General features: G+C 41.2%; 1 protein-coding gene and 1 long non-coding RNA gene across 3 annotated transcripts in view; one reads left to right on the top strand and one right to left on the bottom strand.

Moving 5' to 3' along the window:
- LOC309615922 (uncharacterized protein) overlaps positions 1-15,592 on the top strand; it is a gene marked incomplete at its 5' end in the record, with an annotated part of 457,881 nt that overhangs the window by 197,053 nt on the left and 245,236 nt on the right. Inside the window, one exon of one of the 2 annotated variants that reach the window (XM_082366011.1) lies at positions 12,261-12,426. The exons of the other annotated variant lie outside the window; for it this stretch is intronic. Coding sequence (XP_082222137.1) covers positions 12,261-12,322 — 62 coding nt within the window. The 3' untranslated portion in view covers positions 12,323-12,426. Of the gene's footprint in view, positions 1-12,260; positions 12,427-15,592 lie in introns of those variants that run through there. 2 annotated transcript variants of the gene reach the window in all.
- LOC309615941 overlaps positions 1-15,592 on the bottom strand; it is a 32,952-nt gene that overhangs the window by 14,828 nt on the left and 2,532 nt on the right. The gene's annotated exons all lie outside the window — the stretch shown is intronic.

The following is a 15,592-nucleotide window of genomic DNA, read 5'->3' as shown; positions in this document are numbered from 1 at the left end:
ATAGAGTCAGAGGATAGGCACACTATCTAGGTCATGGTCAGGGATTTGGCTTTTCTCAGGGTGGCATGAGAAGCTATTGTATGGTCGCAGGCAAAAGAGTAACCCAACCTGAATTTCATTTCACCAGGATCACTCTGGTTGCTGGATTGAAAGTAGATAGAAGGAGTACGGAGAGAACACCAAGTAGAGGCAGCAGTTACGGTGCTATTAAAGCGATCCAGGGGAGAGAGGACATCAACTCGGATCAGGGTAGTCTCCTAGTAGTGAGAAGTGGTCGGATTCTGGAAAAGTCTTGGAATGTAAAATGGTACAGCCACTCGGGAAAATAGTTAGGCAGTTTCTAAAACAAAACAAAAAGAACAAACAAACATACAACCCTAAGCATACATTTACCATATAACCCAGCAATGGCAGTCCTGGGCAATTATCTCTGAGAAATAAATGCTTATGTTCACACAAAAACCGGTACAGGATTATTCATAGCAGCTTTATTTGCAATGGTAAAAAAACTGGAAACAACCAAAATATCCTTCAATAAGTGAGTGGTTAAACAACTGTGGAACATCCATACCACAAAATACTACTTAGCAATAAAAAAGGAACAAACTATTGATACACACAATAACTCCTAAGGACCTCAAGGGTATTACGCTGAGTGAAAAAAAGCCAGTCTCAAAGGATCACATACGATATGGCTCCATTTATATGACATTAAAGAAATGACAAAAATCAAAGAGATGGAAAACAGATTAGTGATTTGCAGGGGTTAAGGGTGAGGGGAAGTAGATAGTATAAAGGGGTAGCATGAGAAATTTCTCTTTCGTGATGGAATAGTTCTGTCTCTTGATTGCGGTGGTGGTTACAGGAATCTATATATATGATTAAATGACATGGAGCAATACATACACACGGATGTCAATTTCCTGGTTTTGATAATGTGCAATAGTTACGTAACATCGATGGAAAGTGGGTAAAAAAATACGTGGGATCTCTGTACTTTCTTTGCAACTTCCTGTGAATCTGTAAATATTTCAAAACAAAAAATTAAGCAATGTTATTAGCTAACGAGGGGGTAGGGCAGAAGTGTCAGGGGAGGCAAGGAGTGAGGAGGGCTCTGAGGGTCAGGCAGAGTTGTGGCTCTTTCTTGGGGTCGTCTGTGTTCTCTGGCATTCTTGACAGCATCTGTGGTTCCTTTTGAATTTCTGTAGTTGTGTAAGGCTTAGAGCTTTTTAATAATAATAGAAGATGCTGATGAAGGCAGAAAATGAGTGGAGTCAACAGGATTTGCTGACAGAGCTGATGTAGGGTAAAGAGAAAAAGGAGCTGAAGATGACTCCAAGAGTTTCTGCCAGAGCAACTGAAAGAACTGAGTTGCAGCTAGCATCAAATGAGCTAATTTGGGGGTATGTATCAAGAGTTCAGGTTTAGACATGATAAGCTGAGGATGCTAATTAGACATCTTTGGAAATGGCCAACATGAAAATGGTATTTCAAGCTATAAATCTAAATAAGATTATCAAGGGAGTGAGTATAGATAGAGAATTTGGGGTCTGAGCTTGGGATATGCCAACATTTAGAGATTTGAGAGATGAAGAGGAACCAGAAAAGAAGATCAGGATGGTGTGTCCAGCCAGGTAGGAGAAAAACCAGGAGAGTGAGGGGTCCTCAAAGTCAGAGAGGGAGGTGACAGAAAAATATAGTTATCACCTGCCTCGAATGCTGCTGAAGTATCAGTGAGATGAAGATAGAGTTTGGACCATAGCTTTAGCAATGTGGAGGGGGCTTGGGATCTTGATGGAGTTTTGAGGGTAAAAGTATGACTGGAGTAGATTCAAGTCACAACAGAGAGCATTAAGTTGAAAACACTTCTCATGACAGTTCCTGGGGAACATTGCTATAAAGGGAAGGAGAAGATGTGGAAGTAGCTAGGGGGAGAGAGGTTTTTTTTTTTTTTCTTTCTTTCTTTTTTTTTTTTTTTTTGTCAGGTGAGTGGGAGAGAGCATGTTGTTTTCTGATGGATGTACTCAGCGTAAGGAGAAAAAATTGATGCTGCGTGAGATTGGGGAGAACAGCTGAAGAAATGTCCTAGAAGAGGCAAGAAGGGTTAGGATCTAGTGCACAGGTGGAAGCGTTAACCTTTTCCAGGATAGAGGAGGAGAGTCCAAAGGCGCAGGTGTGGATGCGTGGGGTATGTGTGCCGAGGTGCGAGCTTGTGGGAGTTCCCTTTGGGTGGATTCTCTTTCCAGTGAAAGGGTAAACAAGGTCACAGCAGCTGAGGGTGAGAATGAGGAGGTGGGGATGGAGGTTTGAGGAGAAAGGGGGAAGTAGGAAATTGAGAAGGAGGAATGCACCAGGGGCACCTTGTAAGCTTCTTGGGTGGCACGAAGTAAGTGACCCTGAGTGTGGAGGTGTGGTTTTCCAGGGCACCTTCATTCAGCTATAACATGGGTATTGAATGCAGTGAGACCTCTCTACCATTAGTTTGGTGTGTCTGTCATTGCAAGAACTGTACTTCCTATTTAGTCAAGGATTCCACAATTTGTGCAACCCCTGTGACATCAAGTCCCTTTTAACCTCTTAAGTTGAGAGGTTAATTTTGAAATTGTAGGTTTTGGAAGAAAGAAAAAGAAGTGAGGGGACGTCTCATGAGAGGAGGTATGAAAATCAGAGTCAAAACAGAAAATAACACCACTGCTTATTTCATCAGTTAAGGAACTCGTGAAAGAGTTTTAAGTCACTGACATGCAAACAGGGGCAGCTGTACCTAATGGCATAGCTGGAGAGCTTTACTTGTGTTACATTCATGCTAACAAATACTTATTGAGAATCTAGTATTGGATCAGGCACTATGCTATGTCCCAGGGATGTGAAAGCAGATGGTCACTGCCCTCAAAGGGCTCTAGGTACCAGGGAAGCGAACGGTAAAAAGTGTGGTAAGTGCAAGGATGCAAAGATAGAAATACACATGTGGGAACCAGGAAGGGTGGCTCTCGAATCCCATCTGACAGTGGGTGGGAGTGATTCAGAAAGATGCTGAGCCAGGGAGGCCGGAATTGAGATTTACAGGAGGGAGGGATAACCAGGTGGCTGGATGGAAGGGCAAAGAAAGGCATTTCCTGCAGTGTGTGAGAGTAGAAGGGAAGGGAAGGGAAGCAGAGAAAGAAGGGCTCCAAGGGAGAGTCTGTAGGGCTAGTGGTCACAGGGCCTAGAGAGAAAGGAAGAGAACACAGAGGAAGTGTGGGTGAGTAAGGAAGAGAGGAGAGGGGCCGGAGAAGGGCTTTGACCCTGGGAACCTGCATTTTATTGCTTTAGCCATGTTCATGCTGTATCTTCTTGCAAGCCTGGCTGGGACCTGGGAGAGGAAGAGGAACTGACCAATAAGGAAGTAAGGACAGGACAGGAAGAAGGTCAGCTTACTGGTAGATGCAGCTGGGATGGTCCCCAACGAGTGAGGGTCCAGCCCTGAGCCTGCCTTTCCCTCCCTCTCAACCTGGGTCAGAGTTTGTACAACTTGTCAGTACAAGGGAGAGTCATGGAAGTCATGGAAGAGTGCTGGACTAGATGTCAGGAGACCTGGGTTCTAGTCTCTGTTGTGAATTTCTGGGCAACTCATTTACTCCAGGGCCCTACTTTTCTCATCTGTGAAACCAGGAGGTAGCCCTGAAGCACAGATGAGTCATTCCTAAAGAATGTAACCTTATACTAGACATTAAACCTTAGTGACTTCAAGGATAGCCCATTTCATTCCCCCCCCAGCTCAACTCCCCACGCAGGGCTTGCCCTCTTTCATGCTGGTGAACTATTCTAATTCAGGCCGCCGGTAATGCATTTGTGGCCCCTCTGCATTTGTCCTCTTAGTCTCCTGTCACTTAGTGTCACCGGTTGCCATAGAAGATGATTTAGTACTTTCACAGAGAGGATGACTGTCAAGCTTGTGGGTGGATGTTCTGAGAGGAGTGAGGAATGTGTGCAATAATGATGGGGAAGATGATGAAGAAGTTAGTGATGATGAAGATGGTGATGAAGATGGTGATTCTAATAGTTAATGTTTATTGATCACCTATCTATTTTTTACATATGTTATCACATTTAATACTCACAACAAACCTTTGATGTAAGCATTTCCATTATCTGCATTTAACAGGTGAGGAAATTGAGGTACAGAGAGGTAAGGTAACTTTCTCAAAGTCACACAGCATTTGAATCCATGTCGTCTGACCCTGGCTGACATTTCAGCATCACACTAGGCTGCCTCCCATGTACAGGAATGGCAGCTCTGTGCAGAGATCCAGAGCTCCGTTGCAGGGTGTGAGTAGAGGAGGGGAAAGGGAAAAAAGGTGAGGGCTGGGGAATACCTCATTCCTCCCCAGTCGAATGCTGCCAGGAGATACCCTTTCTGTCAGTTGACTCTCAAATGTTTTAAAGCGATAATATTGCGTAGCAAGATGAAGAATGTGGCTGCACAAACAACAGAAGGACTTTCCAGGGGTCCAGGCTCTCCAGCTCTGTTAAAATGGCAGAGGGGGAGGTTGGAACCAGCACCTCTTCCCTCACCTTCCTCCCCAGCTCTGGAGGGCACCTCCCTCTTAATTCAGCCTCTAGCCAGACTGGAAACTCACCATGACAAGATACCTTTTACCATGTGGGTCTGTTTACAGAAAGGAAACATGTTATTTGGAAGCAATTAAAAGATGATTCTGTAACCATTCATGCCATATAAGGTAACTGGCATTTGTGTCATACTCGATGTTTGCAAAGTGCTCTCACATTATAGTTAATATTCTTTGAGTACCTACTGTGTGCCAAGTACTGTGCTAGTTCCACAGTTAGTACAGTTTTACATGTGTTATTTCACTTGATCCTCACAACCCTTTCAGATTGGTTTCACTGTCGTCTCTATTTTACAAATGAGGTGACTGAGACACAGAAGTTGTGAGCTGTTTAAAGTCACATGACTAGTATACCAAGAATTTGACTCAGGCCCAAATGACCTACTAGAAAACAGGAATGCACATTTTCCTGTTCGTTATGAGGACATTTTCTCTGTATGCCAAATTCAACTTGTGGCACCAGGGCAACTGTAAATGTTCGGTTTTCCCAGAGACTAACTACAGCTTGAATGGAGAAGAACTTTTTCGTTCTTCAGAAATCAAAACCTCCTCTATTCAACACGAAATCTTTAATATTTTTCTGATCTTCTCTCTGGCAGGCTGTGAACCATTTCTGTAAATAATTATCCTTTCGTTGCAAAAGTCCTACCAAAGAGGTCAACGGGTGAAGGAAAGAAATGACACACTTCCAAAAATCTGCTTTCCTCTTTGAAGTTCTTTTCTGGCCACTTCTTTTTCCTGTTGTGTAATCAGGCAACTCTCTGTCCGATGAGGCAAGTCTGCTCCCTCTTGCTATGGATTTTTGGTGGTTGGTCTTTTTTGACATTTTGGGGCTGAAACCAGGCCAAGGGGCCCACTGAGTAGCTTTCGTCTCTGCCAGACGCTTACATACCACTGACACTCAATAAATGTTAACTACCAGTGATGACAACGAGGCAGATTAGATCAGCTGATCACACTGTTCAACTTCCCTCTCAGGGGAGGGAACAAACTGGCATGAAGCAGAAACTGTGGCCACTTCCTCCTTGAGTGCAAGGCTCTTTGGTCACTGGCAGCAGCCGTCCATTACTATTTGAATAATCTCTTGTACTAAGAATAGAGGAACTAATTTCATTTCTACAATGCTACTAGGATCTGCAGTAACTCATTTTAGGATGCTACAGTTGCTTGAAATTGTCTAGCCAGAAAATGAAGAAATATTTGGAAAATCTTCTCCCTGGTGGTGCTGCCGTGGTTCAGATTTTGTCTTTCACTCTGCTGAATGGCATTCCTCTCCCTTGGCCTCCAGAATGCTTTGCAAAGCCTCTGTGTATAGAAGTGATGCCAACTGTAGGGAAATGAGTGCTCCACACACTTTCGCCTTGTTTTGTTTTCGGTGATCTCTGCCTCCTGACTTACTTTGTGGCTTCAGGGACCAAATTCACATGGCCTCTGAGTCTGGGATGTATCTTCTTATATGTGTGTTTTCTCACTGCTATCATTTCTGTTACCAAAAACAGTAGGGAATTGGTCTATTTCTGAAATTAAGAGTAAGCTTAGAGATTAAATGAACACATTTCCTGACATGTATAAATGTTGACATACTAAAAATGCCCAGTTTTTAAGTAAAATGATACCAGTCTAGAGATCTCTGAGTAATTTAAGAATGTAATTTAAGAATAAATACTTAAGAGTGTTCTGTTTGGATGTTCAAGAGACACAGTCTAAAAGTATGTGACAGGTGGATTTTGTGACTATGTCAACTGCCCAGTTCAATTCTTTTGGTGGGGTGAGGGGGTTCTGTTATGATCTATGCAAGGGTGTAGGGAATGAGAACCCCACTCTCCATGTTCAGACAGCGTGTTGTGCTCTGGAGAGGAGAGACCTGCCCTTGGAGTCTGGGGTCGCTAAGAAGTCTCTGGGCCTTTGGCATCCTTCACCGATGTTTGGGATAAGACTATGGGGGGGTGTGTGTGTGTGTGTATGTGTGACTTTGTTCTTATGGAGGCTGGATCAGCTCCCAGGCTAAGTGGCCTGGAGAAGAGGGGGTAGTGCTTGGAGCTTCCTGGGAAGAGACCAGGCTTCTTGGAACCCATGGTGGTTAATTTTATGTGTCAACTTGGCTAGGCCATGGTTGTTTGGTCAAACGCGAATCTAGATGTTGCTGTGCAGGTACTTTTCAAATATGATTAGCATTTAAATCAGTAGACTTTGAATAAGGCAGATTGCCCTCCATAATGTGGGTGGGCCTCATCTAATCAGTTGAAGGCCTTCAGAGAAAAGACTGAGATCCCTGGAAGAGGAAGGAATTCAGCTTCCAGTCTGCCTTTGAACTCTAGACTATAACATCAACTCTGCTGGAATTTCCAGGCTGTTAGGCTGCCCTGCACAATTTAGACTTACCAGGCCCTACAATCACTTGCGCCAATCACTTAAAATAAATCTATGTGTATACATCCTATTGGTTCTGTGTCTCTAGAGAGCCCTGACTAGTTCAGAAGCCCATTGGATCCTGGGTTGAGACTTCAGCATGTGTTCTTGGGACTGCTGGAGGAAACTTCATCTGGAACTGTGGGCAGCCATGGGGATTCCAACTGTGGCTGCCCTTCCAAGCTGACCTCAAGTCCCCAGTCCACTCAGGCTGCCTTGTGGTTCAGACTTCAATCAATGCCAGCAGATTGTGGTAGCTCATGCGCCTTTGGCTTCCAAGTCTCATGGGTGACTGATGGGTTGTTTATATTTGCAGATTGGGATTTATTTAGCCTACTCTGAGTATATGGCAAGGTCTCAGCATTTTTGTTTCCTGGCTCTAAAGTATTAGTGGCCATCCTGACAAAGGTGGAGAGTCTGTTTGGTAGGGAAGATGTGGCAGGAAAAACAGAACATTTCAAGCTCTGAAGGTGTAGTGTACTTTTGGGGGGGACAGGAAGGGATGGGGGTATTGTTGAAGATGGAAAATGTGAATTGTATTAAGTCAACCAATTAGATTAGAGCAAAAAGGGGCCAATAAGGAGACAGGTGAGGACTGCAAGTCTCAAGAATTTGGAGGAAAGGGAGAGCTTCAAATGATGAGCCAGGAGGGTGATAGGCATAGAGGGCAAATGAAGGCTGGCTCCACTCCACGCCATTTTACCCACCATATGCACTAGAGGATGCCCCGGTAGGCCTGCAGAGCCACAATAGGTGATCGAAATTTATTTAAGTGAGGTCGAATCCTGTTCATTTTCCCCTCAGGGGCTGTTTCCTCTTTACTTTTTTACTGTTTTCACTTAGTTGACTTGCTCGCTTGTCTTTAGGTTTGGGCAGAAGTTTCACCTGAAAACAACCTCCATAAATGCAAATTTAGACAGATAGTTTGGAGGTGCTGGGGTATGTGTGTGTCGCCTGCTTTTAAAGCCTCATAGACCCAGGGCCTGGAAAGTGAACTGCCCATATACGTGGCAGATTTACCTGTGGCACCACCGGAAATTTATGTTTGGCTTCAACTCAGTTGGGTGCAATTACTACCTTACTCTAGATAAACATTGCAGTCTTATTTTAAAAATTAGTATGATTCTTGTTTGTCCCTCAGACATTTTTATGATATGTAAATGAGGGGTACTCCTGGTCACTCTCATATTTACACTTGGATTTTTTGTCTAGCTTTCTTCCTAAGAGCAAAGTTAAATGAATTATGCCAAAGCTATCATCAGTGGTATATAAAGGAAGGAGCGGTGAGGCATCTGGGAGGTTTTGTTGGGACCAGAAAAGATGCTGCTCAAGTCTATTTGAAAGGATGGTGTTAGGGCGCTGCACACATTGATTGGTGTGGGATATTTGCCCATGTGGGAGATACATGTGGGTGCTGAGTATAACTGGTGATGGAGACCACCATACCATGTGGTCTCCGTTGCTTCATGAGAAGAGCAGATGCAGATGCGACAAGCTCATTTGATCTGCAGACAACACGTCACCCAGTTATTTTGTCATTTTTGTCTGAGCTGTATGATGTGTATGAAATTTTCTGGGGTCTGAATTATAAGTGTGACTACATGCTAGTGATTCTTGTGCCAGTTCACAAGCTAGTATAATAAGCTACTGGGGATGTCCCACCTTTTACCCTGAAATCACAGGGCAACTTGGTCAATGGAAAGAGAGACCTGGAATCACCCTGAAGGGGAAGACACATTGGGGAGCCCTACTGTGAGGTGAGTGACGTTAACTAACCTTATGGTGGTGATCATTTTGCAGTATAAACGTATATCAAATCATTATGGTGTATACATTAAACTAATACAATGTTATATATCAGTTATATCTCAGTAAAACTTGGAGAAAAAGAGGAGTAAATGAGGAGGATAAGCAAGGAATTACTGAATGTCTACCCTGTACTGGGATGGGGTCAGGTCCTATGGGAGAATTAAATATGACTAAGGCAGAAATTTAAAAATGACTAAAATAGGTCAGAGAAATGGAGATGCCATAGATTGTGAGGCACGGTGTTATTTTAAGTGCCATCAAGGAAGAAAACCACTGCCAGTTTTAATTGTAATAAACTTTACGTTGTCAGATACCCCAGCAAGTCCAGAGATATTTAAATGTGAAAAAATATGTCTCTTAGAAATAATGCAATTAAGTACTTCAGAGTCTGGATTCTGGTATCAGATTTTTGCAGCGTTTTATTTAATCTCTCTAAACCTCAGCACCTCCATCTGAAAAATGAGCATATTAACAGGTCCAAACTCATAGTGCTGCAAAAGGATTAAATGAGATAATTCATGCATAGCTCATAGCCCAATGTCAGACATATAGTGAATGCTCATTAAATACTGGCTTTTAATGGCTTTAATTAATTAATTAATTAATTTTATTTTAATTTTTTTATTGAAGCATAGTTGATTTACAATATTGTATTAGTTTCAGGTGTATAGCAATGTGATTCAGTTATAAATATATTTTTTTCAGATTATTTTCTATTATAGGTTATTGTTATTTTTATTAATTTTTGTTGGAGTATAGTTGCTTTACAATGTTGTATTAGTTTATACTGTATAGCAAAATGAATCAGCTATACATATACATATATCCCCTCTTTTTTTGGATTTCCTTTCCATTTAGGTCGCCACAGTGCATTAAGTAGATTTTCTTGTGCTATACAGAATGTTCTCATTAGCTGTCTATTTTATACATAGTGTCAGTAATGTATATGTGTCAATCTCAGTCTCCCAATTCCTCTCACCCCCCGCTCCCCCCTTGCTATCCATACATTTGTTCTCTAAGTCTGTGTCTCTGTTTCTGCTTTGCAAATAAGATCATCTATACCATTCTTCTAGGCTCCACATATATGTGTTAATATACGATATTTGTTTTTCTCTTTCTGACTTACTTCACTCTGTATGACACTCTCTAGGTCCATCCACGTCTCTCCAAATTACCCAGTTGTGTTCCTTTTTAAGGCTGAGTGATATTCCATTGTATATATGTACCACATCTTCTTAAGCCAGTTGTCTGTTGATGGACACTTGGATTGTTTCCATGTCTTGGCTATTGTAAGTAGTGCTGCTGTGAACATTGGGGTGCATGTACCTTTTCGAATTACAATTTTCATCTTTTCCGGATATATACCCAGGAGTGGGATTGCTGGATCATTAAGATCTTGCCCTCAAAATAGCTTAGTGAGAGACATAGCTAATGTAAGAGAGCCAACAAAATGAGGAGATGAATGGGAAAATTCCCCAGCCTATGTGTTCCAAGTGGGAAACTGGTATTTGAGTGTGGGCTGCTTCTCCAACTGCAGAGAGAGGCATGATTTGTTTAAAAGAGGTCAGTTGGAAGACCCTTTTTAAAATAGTTCTAGGACAGCTAACATGTGTGATGGATATTATGCCTATTTAAATGGTCTGAAGAAAATCTCCCTAAGTAGCAGAGAGAAATATTAACCATTCAGACAATTCCATTACATTATGCCTCAGTTCCCCTCATCTGCCTCGAGTGGACCAATCTGGGAAGACTGCCTCCTGCATAGAAATTTAGTCACTGGAAAGATTTGAATGTGGCTGAGGGCATTAGAGGTTCCTCCTGATGGGAGACTTACAGAACATGTTCTTCTGGAAAGTTCTCACATTTTCACCAATGACTGGACAGATAAGTTCCTCAGTAAAATTGTCCTTTGGTGACAAATATCCCAAGCAGAGAGAGAAACTCCCATTTGTTTTCAAGGAAATGCTGACAATTGCAAAAGAATGAAATCCTCTCCCCAGAAAAAAGCTGATTATAATAAGTTTTATAGTTCTTAGAAAAAGAATCCTTTCCGAACACATTTTCTTTGCTATGCTTGATTTAGAACAGAGAGCCTCTCTTTCAAGTATGTTTATTCAGTGGTACCTATGACATTTATGGCGTCGAAGAGTATAACATATCAATTATGTCTTAAAGAAACTAGCCAACCTAAAGTTCACCAAGTTATCTCGGAGACTTTTTGGTTTCTTACAGTACCTCATATGTTGTATTAGGTAGTTAAAGTGTGAGACAAAAGAAGCTGAAAATCCCAGATTTTTAAATATATATCTCAAAATAGTATTTTATTGTATTCAGGGAAATTTTTTAAATGGATTAGTCTTGCTTAATAATGTCTTTTTATTTATTTATTTATTTATTTATTCATTTATTGGCTGCGTTGGGTCTTCGTTGCTGCACGTGGGCTTCCTCTAGTTGCAGCAAGTGGGGGCTACCCTTCGTTGCCGTGCGCGAGCTTCTCATTGTGGTGGCTTCTCTTGTTGCGGAGCACGGGCTCTAAGCGCGCGGGCTTCAGCAGTTGTGGCTCGTGGACCCAGTAGTTGTGGCTTGCTGGCTCTAGAGTGCAGGCTCAGTAGTTGTGGCACACGGGCTTAGTTGCTCCGCGTCATGTGGGATCTTCCCAGACCAGGGATCGAACCCACGTCCCCTGCATCGGCAGGCGGATTCTTAACCACTGTGCCACCAGGGAAGCCCTTGGTAATGTCTTTATTTCTAAGTTTTATATTACTTAAGGTCTGGCCTTGGGATATTGTTACTTAATAATATTCATATAAAATATTTTCATTTGTATCAATAGAAGCTGAATATTTCTTAGATTCCACCAGCTTGTGGAAGTCCCCTGGTTGAGGTGACTTTCACAGTAGTAGTCCTCTCATTTGGTGGGTCAATGACAACGTCTTCTGAGAGGCAGGCCCTGATTTGTTATGGCTACTGTGTTACTCAGGGAATCCTCCAGAAGACAGAGGAAGAGAGGGCAGAAGCTGGCTGTCTGGGCCCTTCTGGTCCTGTAGGTTGGCTGCTGCCTCTCTGCTTGGCATGCACAACTTGCCCTTGACCTCTAGTGACCTGGAGTGTTTATCCTCTGAGTTGCCATGGTCTGGAATTCTGCTGCTCCTGACCCAACCTGTTCATTTCACCCTCTGGTCAACAGGAAAGTGTCCTCTCCTTCTAGAGCCCAGCTCTCTCCTTCTTGGGCACATGGTTGTGTGGGAGATAATTAGACTGTCTCATAAACAGACTTGAAGAGATACATCTGTTTCAACTGTATTACAGGCTCTCCAGTGGCCAAGTGGCAATTCATACAGCAGAGTGGCTTAGGGTCTTACTGATACAGTTTTGCACATTAAAGAAAAGTTTGTGGTTTTTTTTTTTTTAACATATTTCTCTCTTTTTTAGGGCACAGCATTTTTGAGACCCAGAGGAAGAGTAAAAATGGAGCTCCACATGTAAAAGTCTAAATACTTGAGTATAAACCAAGTGAAAATACTGTTATATAAAATATATCTTATCCTCCTTTCTTGACAAATGTCCATTCATTAAAATGAAATTTCTATTTTTAAAATTTCAGTCTTTTTACTTTTCTGAACTCCATTTTGTATTTCTATCATGATTTTATCTTGTTTTCAACATTGATGATCTAAAGTATGAAAAAAAAAATGTAATTTTATTTATAGTGTACTAAATTTGAACACACTTTTTTAAAACATAAATTAAAATAAATGTAAACATTGAAAAATAAAATCTTTTCATATTTTCCAAAAGGTTCTTTTTTCTTCTGAAATATTAAAGATCTATTGAAATTAAGAGGTAAAATTCAAATGGGAATTAATGAATATCATAAATTTTAATCAATTTAAAAAACAAAGCTGGTATTTTAATTTTAATTTTCTGAATATAAATTAAATAATTTAAATATACCTATAAAAATAAAACTATTACTACTTCTAGTGTTCAATGTTCATCTAGTTGCCAATGTAAAAAAAAAAGATATTTTGCTTCATGCATGTTTTGTCTAGATCTTTATGCATAGTTTTAAAGATAAACTTATGTACGTATAATTTAAGAGTAGTGTGAACTATTTAATATTGAAGAACGTTTCTCATCTTGCATATGCAACTGCTGTAAGTGGTGTGCTGATTTGTGAATGCCTCTAGAACCCCAATTTGAAACGTGAAGAGAAGGAAGACAGTGGATGCTCAGTAGTAATGGGAAATGATACTTCATCATGCAAGAATCCATTATATGCATAATATTGGGGATGATTGTGACACATTATTTAATATGTTTTTCCCTTCCTTAAGTACTTTTTGCTACTCACATCATCCCTGTTCTCTGAAGCGTTGTCAGTCTCTGAAGTTGGGAGGGGCATAGCCTACAAACCTTCATGGCATTTGGACACAGTTGTCACTTCTTTCAAAGACAGGATGAGAGATGTGAAGAGTTTCCCTGAGGCTTGAACAAACTAGTGATGACGCAGATATGTAGGATTATGGACTGTGCTTAAATTCTGAGTCTTGGATCGCAAGAGACAAGGATGCCCAGGTGTTGTTTAGTGAATTCCTTTTGCTTGGGTTTAAGGGCTTGGGCACCATCAAGAGACTGAGTCTTAAAAGGTGTCAGTGCATCTCCTTGCTCTGGACCAGTCAGCACTTCAGCTTTGGATACTCAGGTCTTGTGCTACTTCTCGTCTACCATCCCAGATGCTCTCCTTATTTACAGTGCTTTTCTTTGGGCACTTGGCTGTCCTTTCCTGACATCTAGTTTTCCCTGGACTTTTCCAGAAGACATATTTCTAATGTACCTGAATATCGCTGTTGTAACAGTTTGAGTCCTTTCCATGTTTTGCATGTCCCTGAACATCCTGTGATGCTGAAAGACAGTTTTTTAGGGTCTTAAGGAAGATCCTAAGTACTTCCAGGAGTGTTGCCTAAATCCAGATGCTGGTCCAGCACAACCCCTGGTCTAGCCTACAAAAAAAGATCCTGTTACATTTAAATTATTGTCTTTCTAAATAGTCTTTTCTCAACACTGGTGGTCTAAAAAAAATGACAAAATGTTCCAGATAGTGTGCTTTGAAGTTAAGCATGATATTGTTGAAAGAGCTTATTCCTCTACTCCTTGGTTCTTCTGTTGATCTTATTTCCTCATAAGAAAGTATAAAAATAGAGACCATTTCTCCTTCTTGGGCAACACCTCTGGAGCTTCTAGTCTTTGGCTTTTCTGAGAAGGTCACTTTTTTCATTTTGACTATATCCATGCAGAGCAGAGCCCACACAGATAATTTATGGTAAAAATAGGGAATTTAAGAGCTCAGATTATCTTTTTTATTGAGGTGTAATTCACATGTAACATTATATTAGTTTTATAATGATTCGATATTTGTATACATTGCCACATGTATAGATCAGTCATTTTGACACCAGTACCATCTTTTCAGTTGTTCTTTTCTGTAGCCCTTCCTCCCTTTCACTTTCTCCACATTCCGTATTGAAATTTGCATGGTAGTTAAGGGCAGGCCTAGGCCTTGAATTCTAGCTCCATCACTCACTAGAATGTGACTTTGGGAAATTGCTCAACCTGTCGGTTTCCCTATTTATAAAGTGGGGATTATAATGCCAACCTCCTAGCATGGTGGGAAGGATTAAATGAGATAATGCAGGTAAAGTACTTGGCAGAGATCTGACATACGAAAGATACTAGTAAATGGTACCTATCGTTATTTGTCTTCCCTTTTATTTGTCTTCAGGTTGTTTCACTGCTTTACCTGAACATTGGTCCAATTGAAGGAGGAGAATTAAAGGGAAATTTCAAAGTTAAACAGAAGAACCCAGAGTTTTACAGTAACCTACTGGATATTACTTGAACACGGAAACATGGAGTGACTCCTCTGAGGTATACTGCTTTAAGAAAGGAGATACTTTCATGGATGTTACCAAAGCCAAACAAAATAAATGTTGTCTTTCTCTTCACGGGTGGGTTTTTAGCACTATTTCCATTTCCAATGGAGTTGAAGTTAAGTAATTAATAGAACATTATCTCTATATAAAATACTAACAGGGAAATCCCACCAAACCCCCACAACAGAAAAAGTCAAACCCAGCCCATATAGCCCTCATGCTTTCTTAGTTCTTCCCCGCACCCAACTATTACTAGGCTGACAGTAGGGTGGGCAGGTGATGTGAGGAACACGTGCTGCTAACATGTGGTTTCTGTAGGAAAGAGGTCATACTTTGGTTATGGAGAAGCACTACTTCAGGTCTTGTATTTAGTTTGCTACCAAAAAAGTTGTGCGTTAAAGGAAATAGAACTTGAGATAAATGGGGAAAAATACCCCATCTAGTCAGAGCATTTGATGCCGTAATGAGCAGAAAAATGACCCCTTCTTAGAGTTGAAATAATTGAAACTCTCTTTTAACATGTTAATTGGCTTTCTCTGCTTGCTTCCTCTTAGGCTTACTCAGTGTTTCTGAAAATTCTCAAAGCAACCCTCCCACATGTCTTTAATCTTGCTATTCCCAGGCTGGAGTCCCTTGTCTACCTCTCCATGAATCCTAAGAGTTCCAGGTCTTGCTGGCATTTCTGTTCCTCCTGAGACCTCTCTTCCTCTTGCTTGCCTTTTCATGGCTCTCTAACTTGTTTCAGTTAAATTTTAAACTGTGTAGGAGCAAGGACCAAGTCTTGTATTTTAAAAATGCCACGTCCCTTACGGTGCCTGGGTATAGTTTTAG

This window comes from Balaenoptera borealis (assembly GCF_965194805.1).
Source record: "Balaenoptera borealis genome assembly, chromosome: 18".
Lineage (NCBI taxonomy): Eukaryota > Metazoa > Chordata > Mammalia > Artiodactyla > Balaenopteridae > Balaenoptera > Balaenoptera borealis.
The sequence above is the reverse complement of the archived record's forward strand: the minus strand, read 5'-3'. Positions and strand labels throughout refer to the sequence as shown.